General features: G+C 40.9%; 1 protein-coding gene across 6 annotated transcripts in view; it reads right to left on the reverse strand.

Moving 5' to 3' along the window:
* ARMC8 (armadillo repeat containing 8) overlaps positions 1-17416 on the reverse strand; it is a 187472-nt gene that overhangs the window by 41743 nt on the left and 128313 nt on the right. For all 6 annotated transcript variants that reach the window (XM_067538782.1, XM_067538781.1, XM_067538780.1 and 3 more), the window contains 6 exons: positions 13090-13290; positions 11295-11390; positions 8454-8536; positions 8111-8192; positions 5788-5874; positions 1970-2062 (listed from right to left, as the gene is read on the reverse strand). In XM_067538782.1, the coding sequence (XP_067394883.1) occupies positions 1970-2062; positions 5788-5874; positions 8111-8192; positions 8454-8536; positions 11295-11390; positions 13090-13290 (642 nt within the window). The remainder of the gene's footprint in view (positions 1-1969; positions 2063-5787; positions 5875-8110; positions 8193-8453; positions 8537-11294; positions 11391-13089; positions 13291-17416) is intronic.

The raw sequence follows: 17416 nt of genomic DNA on the forward strand, positions 1-17416 counted from the left end.
GGGAGTCCAGAGAGTACCAGTAGCTCTGGTTCCAGAAGTATGATTAGGTCACCTGGTGCCAAGAAGCAGATTGAAGTAGTTTCCTGTAACTTGGGCCATGGATGCCAAGTGCACTGGATCTGATATTGCCAATGCAGCATAGGTACTGGCACTGAAGTACCTCTCTTGCTATTGGAGGGTGGTGCTGTCTTGTCCTTTGATGAAGTCCTGGGCTGGTCCTTTCCAGAAGCACCCAATCCAGGTTCAAGGTGTCTCCTGACTACAATTTATTTACAGAGAGAAGCTGAAGAAGTCAGCACATACACTAAAGCTCCACCTCAGACCAGGAGAGATAATAAGGAATTAAGATGCAGAGCATGAGGAGATTGGAGGTGCAAGTGTGGACCAAACAGACACTTAGGAAAAATTCTCCAGTCCTGAGTGCATATGGAAAACATATGCAATCCCTGATGTACACCACACATGGGAACAAGCACTCGAAGAACTACAGCTTATAAAAGACATTTCTGGATTTTCACATCTCTGACAAAGTCCCAAAGCTCACTCATTTTCTCTGTTTTAAATCTTTCTCCTTACCTGTACCCAATTATAGCCTTATCTTTAAAACAAATAGTTATGCTGCTCATGACTGATATGCACAAGTGAAATTGATATGAGGTTTGAGTTTTATTCTTGTTTTGATCACTTGATTTTACATTCTTTCCATAATTCCATGGATTTACGCTCCATTTATTATTTGTTGGAAATTACAGTATTGTGAAGCTTAAATGAATAGTTTGTTATGGACATAATTATACCATCAAGAATATATATACATAAAACATATCAGCAAGATGATTTTTTGGTTAGTGGCTTATTAAACAAGTGCAAAGCTGACTGCAAGGAGTTACAAAGGGATCCCACTAAACTGGATGAACTGGGCAAGAAAATGGCATATGAAGTGCAATGCTGGTAAGTGCAAGTAATGCACCTTGGAACAAATAATCCCAACTGTACATACACAATGGTGGGATCTAAATTAGCTGTTGCCACCCAAGAAAGAGATCTTAAAGTCATCATGGATAGTTCTCTGAAAACAAACTTCTCAATGTGCAGTGGCAATAAAAACAAGCTAACAAAATATTAGGAACCATTAGGAAAGTGACAGATAATAAACCAGAAAATTTTATATATATAAATTCATGGTACTCCCACAACTCGAATACCATGTATAGTTCTGGTTGCCCTGTTTCAAAAAAGATATATTAGAATTTGAAAGGGTGAAGAAAAGGGCAAAAAAAAAAATGACTGGGGAAATGGAACAACTTCCATATGAAGAGAGATGAAAAAGACTGGAAATGTTTAACTTAGAAAAGAAAACAACTAAGGTGGGATAAAACATAGGTCTAGAAAATCATGAATGGGGTGGAGAGAGTGAACAGGGAAGTGTTACCCCTTCACATAACACAAGAAGTAGAGGTCACCCAACAAAATTAATAGGCAGGCAGTTTAAAACTAAGGAAGAAATTACTTACTTACTGTAATGACTCCCATGGCTATGAGGCGGCACTGTCCCGACCCCCTTCAGTTCCTTCTCACCAAAAATCCATGAGAGGATACTCCAATGCAGAGGGAACAAAGGGTGGATCGTGGAATACATGCCTACACTACAAACTATAGTTGACCTATATTAGGTCGACTTATAGCCATCGCAGTAATTACTGCAGTCGTTCACGTTCTTGAGGATAGACTTGAACATTGGTCTGACTCAGTATGGCCATTCTTATATTTTCAGGGACCGATCACTATTTTCTTGTACAGTCACACAGATAGGCAGGCTGAATGTTTGCAACGTTGTTTTTAGTAACTGATATGATCTTCATGGTCAAAAGTAAAGTTCAGGATCTCTCTTCCTTGAAGTGTGTTTTGGTGGTTGGCTAGTTGTGTGTGGTGTTTGTATAAACAATATTTCATTGGAGTGAGTACTTACCATTAAAGCCCAAATGCCATTCACTCGCAAAGCAAGATTTTCACTCTGGGTTAAACTACATAGAAGTTCTATGGCTCCTGATTCTAAAATAGGCTGTAATGAACAGGAAAAAGGATACAGCTTTAGAACACTGGGTGTGAATTTACTGGACTTACATGTATATCAATGATCTATCACACATGGCACTGCACACTGTGTTTATCTCAAGGTGATCTATTGAGGAACTGTAGAAATAACTATAATGAAATGTGTATAAACACACGCCCTTTTCAGACACCTTCTGTCTCAATAGACTGTAGCAGTGAAGCACCTTTAAAGATCACCTTCATTAAGCAATTGATTTTTGATCCCTTGAGCAGACACACAAGACAAGTTTCACTGTCTTTAATTGCATTTAAACAGGCTGTATTTGCTCTTCACATTCACTAATGAAGACACATTGAGATGTAATGAGTTCAACATGTATACAAACAAAAGACCACCATCAAAGTGTTACAAGGCTAACTCTTAAGACTTCTGGTGACAACCTGAGAAAAACTCAAATAGCTTGTGATATTATCAGACCATGAGGTCACAGGACAAATACCAACATATGGATTTTGAAAGCCCTAGATTATTACGTGAAACAGAAACTACAGTCATGGGATGATGAAAGCTTCAGACTGAATCCACAAGAGGTAAGAAACTCAGTGTTAAGGTTGCCATGGGAATAACAGGCCAAATTCTGCCCTCAGTTACACCTGTGTGAATGTATAATAACTTCACCAAAATCAATGGAATTACTCAAGACTGGGGGACATTCACCTTATGCACAAGGTCTGCAAAAGCGCTATGCACATTTATGTCTCTCATAAGGCCTCAAAGTAGATGAGGGCCTCCTGCACGGGGGTGAATTTCACTTAATTTACATCAGTATATGTGAAAGCAGAATTTGGCCTTTAATTCTGTTTGCTTACACATGTGCTTTACACTAAGGTCTTTCACTACAGGTTGGCAGAACACTGATCAGTGTAGCATGATTTGGCAAATGTTAATTTACAAACATGGATTAATAACCATGACAAGATGAAACACAGCATGGGTGACATGGTTCAATTGTGAAATTATGTGGAATCAACAATAATAAAATGTCATATATGCTTGCAGAAAACCTGTACATTTTATCACCTTATTGAGATTAAATGTATAACACAGGGTTTATTCGAAAAAAGCTAATCTCCACAGTGGTGTTAATGCTTGTCTCAATATTGAATATTCAGTACTGTCTCAATATTGAAAAGGTATTATAACAGAGTACGAAAAGTATGCTGATACTCCTTGGCAAATGAAATAAATATGCTAAATACCAGAGCTGCCAAGCTGTTCATTTTGGCAAAATTCTCAAGGAAATCAGGCAGGAGTTGGGGCTCCCAGGGTCCCTGGCTCCAAGGCAGCCTGCCTGGAAGGCTGCTGTGGATCTGGGGCTTCTGAGGAGCCTGGCAGTTGGCTCCTGACCTGGCTGCCTCCCTGGGCTGCTCTCCACCCTGGAGGAAGGGTGAGCAGGCGACCAGCTGGGAAGCCATTCCATGTATAATGACGGGATTTTTTTAATTCTGCCATGGAACAAGAAACCTCAAAATCTCTGAATTTTTCATGCACTGAAAAATCCTACTCTAGTTCAGCTCTACTTAATACTCTGACAAAATTATGTTTGTTACAGTAGTTGGTATTTAATGTACAAATCTTAAAGTGCTATAAATAAAAAGGAAAATATAGAAAAACCTTCTATAGTTATTTGAAGGAATTTCAAAACAGCCTCTCATTTTACTTAGGCGAATCATGTCCAAGTAAAGACACATTTGCATAAACAGCTTGCAAATTTTTATTAAGACACAGTCTCCATCTAAGGGCTTGTCTTCACCAGGAGATCTGATCACATTAGACATTATGAGGAGAGGAGTTAGCTGACACCACACTGACTGTGGTTGACTGGTCACTGTAGACAAGCTATAAGCACAGCTTCTTGACATGATGCGGAGCACTCTTTGTTGTCGTCCATACTGACCAGTCAGCTGAGGTCAGCTTATTGTTAGCTAAGTCTGCTCCTTATAATCATGTCTAAACATGATGAGATCTCTCGGTGAAGAGAAGTCCATATAAATGATCCCAGTAGCTGTCAGAGTGCAACAGACCCTGTCTGACCCCTTGGCCATTCCAGAGGCAGGAAATGTGCAATGAGGTCACAAAGGAGGTTTTAAGTTCTGATAAAGTTGTGGCACATCACTACTGAGTGAACTGATGAGCATTTTTTCAATTGCTTATAACATTATTTTTAACCATTTTCCAGTGTAATCAAAGGCACTAGCCCTCCATAAGGACCATCTATGGCCTTATCAAGTTTCAAGTTGCCAACCAATCACTTTTGTGTAGCCATGTTTAAAAATGTGTGGATAGAATTACTTTATAAATGTGAGAAGGGTTTTTTCCATTTCCCATCACATGGAGCAGATGAAGGGATTTTCCTCAAACTTAAAAAATTCACCTATGTGCTCAGACCAAACGTTGAAAATTATAGCAGAAGAGGTGAATGTTTTGCAAACTATAATATAGAAATGCATACATCAGAGTGAAATGAATACATTATAGAATGAAATGCCTAAAGAACATGCTAACCATACTGTACACTTCATAGGCTGCAATATATATCTTGTTCGCTGTATGCAACATATACTGATAAGCATGAAGCATGTACACTGCATGGTGAAATGCACACTGTACTTCATATAAGCCTATACACTAAACAATATAATTAATACAGAAGAACCTTCTTGAGCATTCACTTTTGCTCAGTCTGATGAAATCACATTCCTGCAGTTATGGCCCATTTCTGACACTGAAGCCAACAGATGTCTTTGCCACTGTGTTTAATGAAGGCACGACTGGGCTTCAAGTCTGTGAACTCAAACTGTTGAAAGTAAAACACATGGCATGCCTCTCAGCTGTCAAACCTATCTTCTCGAGAAGACTGAAGTCCATTTTTAATTATGGTCCATGAGCTGAGATATAAATCTAGGACTATGTACTCCCCTCAGTACACAGATGTGGGAAAGAGATTTGCATGGAGATCAAGGGGAGCCTCTGGCCTTTATGTAGTAACAGATTTTAGTTATGATCATTACTTACTATTTATTCAGTCCCTTGTCGTTATATCCAGCATCACTCAGTGGGGATATCTGCTCCTTTTTAGGCCACCACTATTCCTGCCCTTCGTTTCTATTTCTCTCTTTCTTTGCATGTCTCCTATGTTCTTCCCTCTGTATTTCCTTCCCTGTTGCAACTCCCACTTCCCCACTCGTCACTCCCATCTGCATTTTATCTGCTAAAATTACTAAAAATTAAATAGATGTTTTTGTTTTTTAAAAAAGAGACTCTAGTGCTTGTGAAAGTTCTTGGCTTGACAGCCTTGGATACTGAAGTTATCTGATTTATCTCTAGAACAGATACAGCACAGGCAACAAGGCAAATTTATAAATGAAAAGTGTTTTTAAACCTTACTAAAGGAAGAGTCTATCAGTAAAGTTAGGTCTCATATAGCATACCCATGTCAAATTATATTAGAATAGGACCACCTATTCTGTCATACCACTGCATAATTAATGTTTTTTTTTTAATTGACAGCCTATGAATGACAAAATTTCACCATCCAAACATGACAACTATAATGCTTTAACAGCATTATACTGATTACTGATTAAAAAACTCTTCTTACTCAAGTCATTTCTGTAACACACAGTTTTATTAAATTGAGCACTAAGAGGGAATGATAGGTGAATACCAACCTCTTTGCTTGGGGAGAATTCAAGGAGAAGATTGCATAGCGTGGAAGATGCTACCACCAGCACTTCATCTGGAGCATTCTGTAAAACCTATAGGCATAAAGAGGAGAGTGGGGAGCTCCATTAATTATTATGAATAAGGCTAAGATAATTTTTAAACAAAGTTAAGGTTTTGCTTAGCAAGAGCCATCAGCTGTGCCACACAGTGCCCTCATACTGCACTGAGGGGATATGGTGGGGTTTGGAAATTCACCTCCACAGTCAGCCTGTTGAAGTAGAGCAGTTTTTTAACAAAAAGACCTTCAGGCAATGTGATCTGCCTTACACTGGTGCCTATGTGAAGGGAAGGTGGAGCTGCTGAAGGAGTCTCCCCCCACTTATGTATCCTGCTCTTTTTACGGGCCGTAATAGCTGTTCCTCTGTGGAGCAAATAACTTTGAAAGAGACACATTCTTCCTTCTCAGTGAACTGCAGAGCTGGCACACTGAAGGGGACCAACTATATTATCCATATGAATGGTGCACAGAATGCATCTCTTCAATGCACTGAGCAGCCCACGAGGGAATGAGTCTGTGGGGATATAGTATTACATGTATTACAGTAAAACTCCCAATATAGTAACCCAATGGGCTGGTGGGTGCTGAGGAGACAGATGCAAGACAGTTTGGAAGACTGTGTCACCAAAGAAAGCATCAGCCCTGGAAGCAGGTAAGATGGTATAAGGCTTGATAAACATGGGAATGGAGGACCAAGTTACAGATCTGCAGATTTCTGCTATTGGAACATCCTTCAGGAGGACTACAGAAGTGGACTAAGCCTTCGAGGAGTGTGCTGTCACTCTCTGAGGGGGCTGTAACCCAGCAGCTTCATAACTGGTCAAAATATAACTGGAAACCCACTTTGGCAGTACTTAAATGGAAATTGGCTGTCCCTTCATCCTTTCTGCAAATAATACAAATAATCTGGGAGAGACCTTAAATGTCTTGAAATTCTGACAAGGTAGAAAGCGATTGCCTTTCTAACATCTAGTGCATGGAGGCTAATTTTGTCTGGTATGAAGCTTTGGATAAAATACTGGTAAATTAATCTCTTGATTAGCATGATATTCCAAAGAGACCTCAGGGTGAAAGTGAGGATGGGGACACAAGGCGACCTTATCACTGTAGAAAGCAGTATATGGTGGGTCTGCCATGAGAGCCCTGAGTCTTCCCAGTCATCTAGCCAAAGTGACAGCTATAAGTAATGAACTCTTAGTGGAGAGGTGGAGAAGAGAACAGGTAGCCTTTGACTTGAAGGGGGAGTCCCTCAAGGGACTGAAAACCACATTAAGGACCCAAGGGGGAACAGGGATCCAGACCAGGAGGAACTAGTTGTGTAAGCCTTTAAGGAATCTAACTGTGGTTGGGTGTGCAAAAACTGAAAGCCTTTCAATAGGCAAATGGAAGGCTATGATCGTGACCAAATGTACTCAGACAGAACTCACTGACAGACCCTGTCTCTTTGGGTATGTCTACACAGCAAACAAAACCCTGCAGCTGGCCTGTGCCAGCCAACTTGGGCTTGTAGGGCTCAGGTTATTGCTGTGTAGACTTCCAGGTTCGAGCTAGAGGCTGGGCTCTAGAACCATGCTGGATGGGAGGGTCCCAGGGCATGAGCTCCAGCCAGAGTCCAGATATCCACACAGCAATGAAACAGCTCTGCGGCCTGAGCCCCATGAACCTGAGTTAGCTGGTACAGGCCAGCCGCAGCTGAGGCTGGTGCTTCTGGGGCTGGACTGGAGGTGGGGGGTGCGGAGGGGTAATGGGGATGTGTGTTTTTGCCACAGAGAGCAGTGTAGAACTGCACTGCCCTTAGAGGAACACAGAGAGATTTTGCCTTAGACTGAAGATGAATGCTCTATCAGGGCCCTGCCTCTTCCAGCATCCCACTCCCTAGGAAAGTATTGCAGGTGGAGCATAGGGTCAATATCCCCTCCCCATGGCTGCAGCCTCAACCTGAGTTGCTGCTTAGAGGCTGAGCAGGGGAATGGAGGGGAGTCCTCTCCTATGTTGCTGAGTAAGGGCTAGTGGCAATCTGGCCTTCAGTGACTATTTTGTAACAGATTGTGTTACATTTCAAAAGAGAAAGTGCAGGCAATGACATTGTTTGTTGTTACTGGGCTTTTGCTGATTTGTGAGCCTGAAGAGAAGATCACACATATTAGATGTCAAGGTGACACTTATCTACAAAAAGACACTAACTGAAGAATAGATTACATCCTCGTGTCAGCATTTCCATCGAAACACACCACTTCCATGTGTTTGATTCTTGCTATTTTTCGTCTCACCTTCATTAAAGGTTTCCATACAGCGTGATCTTGGAAACTTGTCCGTAGCTGCTGCACAGACCGAGACAAACTGTGCAAACATCTACAAAGAAAAATTAAATGAGGTCTGTGAAATACTTTCATTGTATCTCTCCATATAGATACAGCTAGGAATTTGATAATTACTAAACAAACCCTAAGAAATATTTTACTACTAGTTTTGATGAATTATCAGAGTCTAGAAACTGCTTTAGGTTAGTTTTAGAGTTTGACAGATAGCATAACTTCTAGCAAATTAAAGACCAAACAGGAAGCAGAGTTAAACACCCTGAAATTATTTTATTTAGACAAGGAAAGCTCATACCTGACTGCAGATAGCCGCACCTTGATACTAGACTCAGACAAGCCATTCACAATTCGGTCCATCATATTTTCAGTCTCAATGATCTGAAGAAAAAGATTAATGGTCCATGAAGAACAACATGAGATAGACAACTCTTGTATTGCTTGTAAACGCTACTGGTTTATTCTGGGTTATCTAGAACATTCTAAATTTTGCATATGAAAAAAGAATTTACCTTAGAAATAACCACCCTTATTTGCCCTGATGGAACCACTGAACTCATCAGTTAGACAACAGAATCTCCTCTCTTTGCCTAACTGCGGTTTATTACATATGGTACTGAATAACAGACAAAGAGAGCTAGAGTTTTAATATGACATGGGTAACGATTAAATATCGCCACAGATTAGAGAAGACACATCACTTTGAAATCATCTAAAATAGGCATGTGCAAAGAGGACCAAATTTTGTTTTTAAATCATAGTCAGGGTATCTATTTAGGATAGGGAGTTGCACAGAGATCAAAGGCAGAGTCTGACTTTCAGCAGTAACTGAATTTTAAACTGCTATTCATTAAGCACACATTCAACATCACTTAGTGGGAAAACATGCTCTGTTTTAGAATCACTGCTACTGTAACATGCTGGTTAAGTATGCCCCCCTTTAGTAGTTAGTGCTCTTATAGGATAAGAGACAACTACTGCTATCAGTTAATGGAGTTCTTAGGAATGCAGAAGGAGATAAGACTCAGCTGAATTCAGCAAGCTCTGCAACCTTGATAGATAAGTTGTAGTTAACTGCAAAACATCTGTAAAAGTATCTTATGAATAATAATATAGACCAATAGTTATAGAGTAACTAAAATGCAATATGTGTAATTGCCCATCAAAAGTGAAGGAAAATAATTGTCTGCTTGACTATAGTTACTCCATTTTTGCAGCTTCTTTGAATATAATATAGACCAATAAGTTGAATAGCAAGGTTTGTGCCCTTGTAAGGGGGATATGTATGGTCTTGTCATGAATGTTTAAGTAGCAATAAGGTATAAAACTGTCTGTAATCCTTTGTTCGGGGTCTTTTTCCACTGTCCACTTGTAGGCTTGGGAATTGACCTTCTGCAGAATAAACTCTTTTGGAGACTGTCCAGCCTGAAATCCTGTGTGGGTCTCTTATCGGTGCAAGGTAACGAACCACACTTGGAATCTTTTTCCAACAGTAGTTGTGTTCAACAGTGGAAAATCCACAAACTTCATCTGCATTTAGTCAACCAAGGGAGAGCTCATGCTGTGATGGGAACACGCCAGACTGCCTTCTGGGGAAAGCAGCTATAAGAAACAGCCCTTGAAGCAATTCACTATCTCAGGACTGATGGATTCTGCCAGGTGGAATCCTGAGCAATTTGTCCGACGTCCCCAAAGCCATTTTGAGTAACCCTGAGGGACTCAGGGAAAATTAGCAGACACTACATCTATGCCATCATTTGGACTACAAGCAGATAAACCTGTAATGTATTTTACCTGCTTTAACCTCTCAATAGCTCATTTCTTTCATTAGATAATAAATCTTGAGTTAGTTTACTAGAGAAACTGGCTACAGCATTGTCTTTGGTGCGAGATCAAGAGCATCAATTGACCTGGGATAAGTGACTGGCCCTTTGGGGTCGGGAGTGACGTAATATATGTGGTGATTTTTGGTTTTAATAACCTTTCATCACTTAATCCATCTTTGGGTGGCACGATACATTGGAGAGACTAAAGGTGACTTTTTGTGACTCCATGGTAAGACTAATATAGTAATCCAGGAGTGCACAGTTGTTACTGACTGGGTGAAATCTAATTGGAATATACCACCAGTATGGGATGTCTGCCCTGTTTTCTGACAGTCACACCTGAGATTGGCACTCTCAGTTGAGATCTACTCCAGACAGCATGACAGTCTTAAATAAATCAAAAGACATATATGGCACCCAGGGCACTGCTCCCATTTCAGAGTTACAGTTTTCCATCATGACATGCTTAAGAACAGAAATCTGTCTGTTTATAGATCATTTGACCAGCAGCACACCATCTGGGTACTTAGATGGCCCCCATCACTGTAGTTTGTATGCATTTCACAGACAATGAATTTATAATCACAACTCTCCTGTGAAGCAGGGAATCACTTGATTTGCCCAAGGTTGCATAGGAATGTGTGCAAGAACTGGGAAATGAACAGAGATCTCCTGAATCCCACTCCAGTGCTCTAACCTCAAGACCAAAACCTTTCTCCCTCAGAAAGAAATGCATTTAAACATACAAACTGATCAAATCTTTAATCAGTTTAAAAAGTATTAGAAATTCTTCAATAAATTCACTGTGGCGATTATTATATTTTTCACTGTTTCTATCTTCCAAAGTTATTGTGAATGTGTTAGACGCTTATTCCTTTAACAAAAGCAATATACTTTAGAACTATCTTTGGTTTAGTAAGGATGAAACCTTGCAAAACAGTTTGAAATCATTCCCTGCTCTTCACCAGGACTTTCAGGTAGCTGTCACTCCCTGCCTGATGGCGGCCAACACTGAAGGATGACCCTCTCCCAGGGTATGTCTACACTGACGGCAGCAAAGTCGCCGCCATCAGATAGACCTATCTGGATCAACTGAGCGGTCAGTGAAGACCTATTCAATCGATCTGGTGGTTGACACAGTAAAACCACCCCCTCAAATGGTGTAGCGCTGCGTCGACGGGAACGCGGTCCCATCGGCACAGTGCAGTGAAGACACCGTGCAGAAGGGACACACAGCAGTCGACGGGACTTGCGTAACTCCTGTCGACTGCCGCCAAATCACCAGGTAAGTGTAGACCAGGGCCCAGACTCACCTTCTTCCGGATGTCTTCATCATTTGCTCCAAGTGAAGCATATAGCTTGAATGCAGCTTGGCGCAGCTCGTGAGCATGCTTTAAATCATGGTCAAGCTATCGAAAAAAAGGAATCAAAGTTAGATACTTTATGAGAGATAATTTAAACTTGCATATGGTATTTTCTTAATGGTTACAGTTTAGTGCCTGTTTACTGGGGTTTTGATTGTGCTACACTCCAAACAGGCAGGATCACCACTGAAACAGCAGATTAACTTTAAGTATCTGCTTATGTCCCATTGAAATCAATAAATGAAGTTTAAGCACACAGTTAAGTGCTTTCTGAATTGTAGCCTATACAGACAAACAGTAACAACCAAGCAACATATGTATGCAACATCTCAAAATACAGGACTGGTTAGTTAAATTTTGCCAGACCAAACAAGTCCCACTCTCCTCCTCCTCCTCTATTCATGGGCCGCAACCAGACCAAAGTGGCCTCTTTTCACCATGCCCACCCCAGGACCTGCACGTTCAGACTGAGGAAAAACAACTAGAGTTACTAGGATCTAGATAGCAGTCCCAATAGAAGTTGGATGGTATCAAGGGATCAGAACTGCTCTTAGACCTTTGTGCTGAAAGGCTCCATCAGATGAAGCAATGGTATCTATTTAATTCCACACAAAACAACATTGTCAAGAGAATGTGGAGGTTGAAGGGTAAAGCACTCAAAAGTCTGAAAATGCCAAAGGTAAGGCTGTATGCTTAACTCTGCCCCAGTGCATCCACATTACAGTACAACACATTACTACATCATCATATACAATTTCTCAAATAAGACAAAAAATTTATCCTGCACAGTCTTGCCTCATTCCGTCTACAGTTTACAAGATATCATTCACTTCACAACATACACTCATCATATGGCTGTGTAGGCATACATGTGTAATGCAGCTGACCTTTGTTCTGCACATTCATAAAAAGTACTAAAAAACCTTACAACATAGGTGTCAGACTCAGGTCTGGAACCTTGGTCTTCTGATTCTATAGCCAATGTCTAATGTTTCCCAACCAGTCACTGATCCTCTTTCTTGTGTCTTATTTATTCTATTTTAAATGGTGCTAACAACAATTCTTTGCACTTACGTGGTATTATTTCATCTGTGGCTCTCAAAGCATTTTGTAGGGGTGGGTAAACATGAACAGCCCCATATTATCTGCTAATTGATCTCTCCTGGGCTATTCCAGAGCCAAATGGGGTTAGAGGGCCTTGTCTTTCTTGAGTACATTCCAAAACATGGAAGAAGGGGAAGGAGAAAGCCAAGAATACTTTCCCTGCCAGGGATCATCATTCCTTTCTTCTGTTCTCCCTTCTTTGATGAGCGGGGAGGAGGGTTAGAGAAAGGAAGCAGGACAGGGAGACTGAGTCTGCAACTCCATGCTCCCATTGCAAAGGACACTAAAAAACTGGCTAGAAGGTGGTGGAGTAGATGCTTGTGGAGAGTGCTTGGCTGACAGGCCTATGCCTCCTCACTGCTCCTACAGTGTTACCTGCCTGGAATGTTCCTCCTCAGTGTGGGAGAAGAGACAGTCATACAACAAAAGAAAGTTTTGGGTCTGAACAGACAAAAATATTAAGGGCTTGATCCAACACCCTCTGATTTCAAGATGTGTAGGATCAGGCATTAACACAGCAGTGCAACAACTGAAAGACCATTTTAATTTAAGTTTTGAGCACTTAAGACACTCATTTGCAGTTTCAAAATCTTTTTCATCTACACTGAGGAGTTCTGACCTCTCGGAGAAAAACACATACCCTTTTGATATCGGTGATTGCACTGACTGAGCTGGGATACTTGAAGTAGTCAGCAAGCATTGCAATAAGATGATCTGTAATACTGGCAATTCTCTGGAGCTCAACATCTGTTTCAATCAGATAGGCAAGTGTTTCGGCTCCTTCTACTCGCTCCTCCAGCAATCTCTCCTTACTACACATCCGAACCAAACTTGGCAGTGTCTGGAGGGCACAGAATTCAACGTTAGTTTCAGAGAAGATAATCTGTAAGTCTTTTTATAGATTCCATTTCAGTTTGATGTTTAGAGCAATTCTCCTCAAGTTTCTTAAAGAAGAAAGGTTCAAATGGTTGTGGGAATACATACAAAAATTAAGTTCAATTTATTTAATGGTAGGCACTTCTTAGCACTCATCACTGCAGCATAGGGTTCTCTTGACTTTTTTTTGTTCGCTCTGCAATAATATTCTCTGCAAATGTCATATCCAGAAAGGACCCACAACCAAAATGTTCTGTATGGAAGCTCAAATGTCCACCTAATAGTCTTTACTTGCAAAGCTTTATTTGTACTGTAGAAAAGAACCTTGTGATTTGTCCCCAGAACTCATCAGTACTGCTGTGGAGGAGGCTTCTAGGTACCAAGTTGCGAATGAGCATATCAAGTATCCCACACTGATTCTAACATTGCCCAATTCAGTACTGCCACAAGCAGCAGCTTCTGACAGTAGAAGTAGAGTGATTCCAAAACAAAAATACTGCCAAGAACATGTTACAATACTGTATGTCTCATTCTCATGGTGAAAATAAAAATCTGAGTTCCTTAGCAACAATTGGAATGCTAGAAAAATATTGTCTTCATGTTGTCCAACTCTTGGAATCTGCACATCATGCTGAGAACAATTGAAAGCAGAAAACCTCAAGAGAGGTCCATGGGCTATCTCACATGGAGATAAGCAGCGAGACAAAGATCAGGAAAAGGCCTGTGGCCTCTCCTCACTCCTCTAATGTTCTCGTCTGGAAACACAGAGGGCCTGGTGCAGCAGGAAAGGAGAGTGAGGGAGCATAGATCTGTGGAGACCATATATTATTAGCATTCCAATTACTAGTACGTAATCTAGTTTTCCCCTAATGACACTGCCATCAAAGAATCCCACACTGGGGATTAGACATGCAGTAGTCTACCACAATAGTGGGGCCAAGAGGGATTGAGAGAGATTTGTTTCATTATGGACATCTGACCTAGGCTTGTCATTGACAGTTTGTTGGGTAAAAATGTACGATGAGTTTCATATGGTCACTCTGGAAATCTTCAGCTCTGGACCCCTGTATTATGCTCACTCTTGCCAAATAATCTGCTGTAGTTTTAGGGGGATGGGGCTAAAGGCCATCTGGAACCAGAAGTCTGTCTGCAAACAACAGATCTGAATATAGGTGGATCTATTTGGTCAGCCTTTGCACCCTTCTCCAAATCCAACAAATAACCAGGAGGTTTCCAAAAAATCTTGGTATTCAAGTGATAAATGAGTACCTGCTTCACAGCCAACTTGTGGAGCAAAGCTGACTCAGACAGGTCAGAAGATCTGGTAAAAAAAAGCTGCAAGAAGACCAGAGACTACCTGCAGCAAAGACCTCCAGGGAGAAAATATTTCAAAGATGTTTAGACCACTAAAGCTCTATCTTCCAGCAGAGCCTCAAAGCATGACTGCTATTCTAAATACCTTTTCTCTGATTCTTTTAGAAATCAGCTTCTTTCTTTATAAAATGTTTGTACCAACATTCCACTATATTATATATTACACCCATCTTCTTTCCCTACTTTCTCTGCTTATATATAATGAGAATCACACTGACCCCTCCCCACTAGCCTCAGTGAAAGACAGCAGAGCTCAGAAGAGATTAGTTTTCCCATTTTCGAAGCTGCTCTGTGCTCCTCCCAGGTGCACCCAATAAGTCTGAAAATCATAAAATAAAGTAAATTAAAATTATAGGACCAAACTGTTTGCTGGTGTAACTCCACTTCAGAGTTATAGCAGAGAATCTGGCTCACACTGTTTTATATTTTCCAGGAACTGTACAAAAATTAGACTTGTCTAGACTCTGAGTTAGTGTTCCACAATCTGGGGTGTAATTCAGTAGTGTTACAATGTGCTGCACAGTAACTATCTTTGCAGTCCCCGCTGCTGTGCATTGAAAGCTCCCTAGGGTGCACTGACCTACTGCTGTTTGAAACAGACGTACACAAAGCACTGCAGGGAACTTTTACTGAGCAGCGGCAGGATACAGATGGATAGCTGGTGTGTAGCATGCTGGAACATTGTAGATTTACACTCCGCACTCACTTGTCATTTAGACATGCCCACTTAATCTTCCTAGCAGCCTTGACATAGGTAAATAAGTATTAACCTCTCTGCTTCCTACTCTGTGAAATTGAGGTAAGTGACTTTCCCAACTTCACTCAGGAAATAAATGTCAGCACAAGGAGGAGTACCAGGTCTCCTGCCTGTGAATTCTGTACTTAACTCAGTAGACCAAAGTGCCTTTCCCTGTGTGCTACCCATTTAGGGCATGAGCCAGTCAGTAGGGAGGCTGAGTCAGGAGGTTACAGCTTCAGAGGCAACAATTAACTGGCATGGCACAATCATTTGGGCCAACCTGTTAGCCTCTCTGGAAATTATCCAGAAGCACTTAAAAGCAAGAGGTAAGTAGTTGCTGGGAGCATGGATCCAGCCATGATGAGGGAAATCAGCTCTTCCAGAAGTGAGATTTCTAGGACTTGTGAGAGTTTGTTTAAAGTTAAAGGCTCTTCCATATCTCAATCTTGAAAGAGAGAGAACCAGATACTGAGCTTGTTTAAAGTTTATATGGGATTTTCTACCTCCCTTTCTTGAGGAAGGAATGGATTAGAGACCATGGTCTCTTTCTGCCCTGGAAAGGTTTTTTTGGATTTAAAGTTTCTCTTTCCTGAAGAAAAGAAAGAAATCGAGGCCTTCATTTTTTAAAGGATTGTTTTTTAAACAAGTGATTTCAGACTTCGGTGTGCTTTGATCCTGGAACAAGGGAACCTTAGGTCTGGAGAATATTAGATCAGTGACTCCCCTCTCCAAGTCCTTAGCTGCCCTGTATACAAAATGGGATTACTAATTGCATTTTGAACTTTTATAACACTTTCATCTATAGACTTCAAAGAGCTCTACAACAGCAATAAAACATTATTAGCTCCAACTGGTGGCTTGGAGTAACTCAGGCACAGAGGTGTTAAACTGAAACATATTATAATGCAGCTGTACAAGACCTCATCTATAACAGTGTTCAATTTGGCTTTTCAAAGCCACATGTGGAGAATTTAGCTACATGTTCCATTAATTTTAATGTCCATGAAAAGGGATGGGGAAGAGGTTGGATTCTGGCATGAATTCAGACAGGAGGATATAGAATTTTTCAGTTCTCTCTATAGCCAAATGGTCTGAAGTGATCAGTTTTTATTCCTTGAAACTGGACACTCCCCATAAGGTGGAAAAGGGAAGGAGTAGAATTGAGGACTAGTTATAGCAGTCCCATTGTAAACCTTCAAACTGCCACAGAGTCACAGCAGCTACAGGTAAGTCTGAAGCAGAGGAAGGTGACCTCTGATTATTAGGGAAAGATTTTCCCAGACTGACTGGATCTCCCTTTCTGGTAAGACTGAAACCAGGATGTAAAAGTAGGCTGTTGGAACTCAGACCTGCTTTGAAATTCAAAGGCCTAATATTTCCTAAGGCTGTGAAAACACAATAGACCTGGTCATGGACCTGATACTTTTACACTTTTCAAGGTGTCATCTGTTTGCTAACTGAGCAAAATCAGGACTCTCAATGAAGTGACGGTTCGACAGCTTACTTTCTGAGGTAATCCTCATGAGAGATGACTAAGGACTGAGGCATCATGTCAGAGCAAAAAAATCACCTCAAAGCACCATTCTGTCTCTTCTGGCCAGTGGACAAAATCTGTCATTTCTCTTCAGAACCAGATTTGTAAAGAAGGAAACCTTTATTCCATATGGGATAATTGTAATTGGCCATGATGGCCTGATTATATTCCTCTTCTATCTTAGCCATGAGGGGGAATAATTATTTCCTCCTAGGCAGAGCCATCTTCCTTAACTATCAAATTGGGTAGATAGAAAACTGATGGATTTTTCCCTTTCAAAATCTGCTGCCACAACCAATAATCCAGAAACTGGGCAATGAGAAAGAATCCAATCCCCCTTTGGAAATTTGATAACAGGCTGGCCTTTTTGCTACTGAAACTGGGATGAACCAAACCTCTCCAGCAGATTCCCAACAACCTTTGTTTATTGGAAGGGCTATTTTT

This window comes from Emydura macquarii, unplaced genomic scaffold (genome assembly GCF_026122565.2).
Source record: "Emydura macquarii macquarii isolate MOO-44397 ecotype Brisbane River unplaced genomic scaffold, CSIRO-AGI_Emac_v2 contig_499, whole genome shotgun sequence".
Taxonomy (NCBI): Eukaryota; Metazoa; Chordata; order Testudines; family Chelidae; genus Emydura; species Emydura macquarii.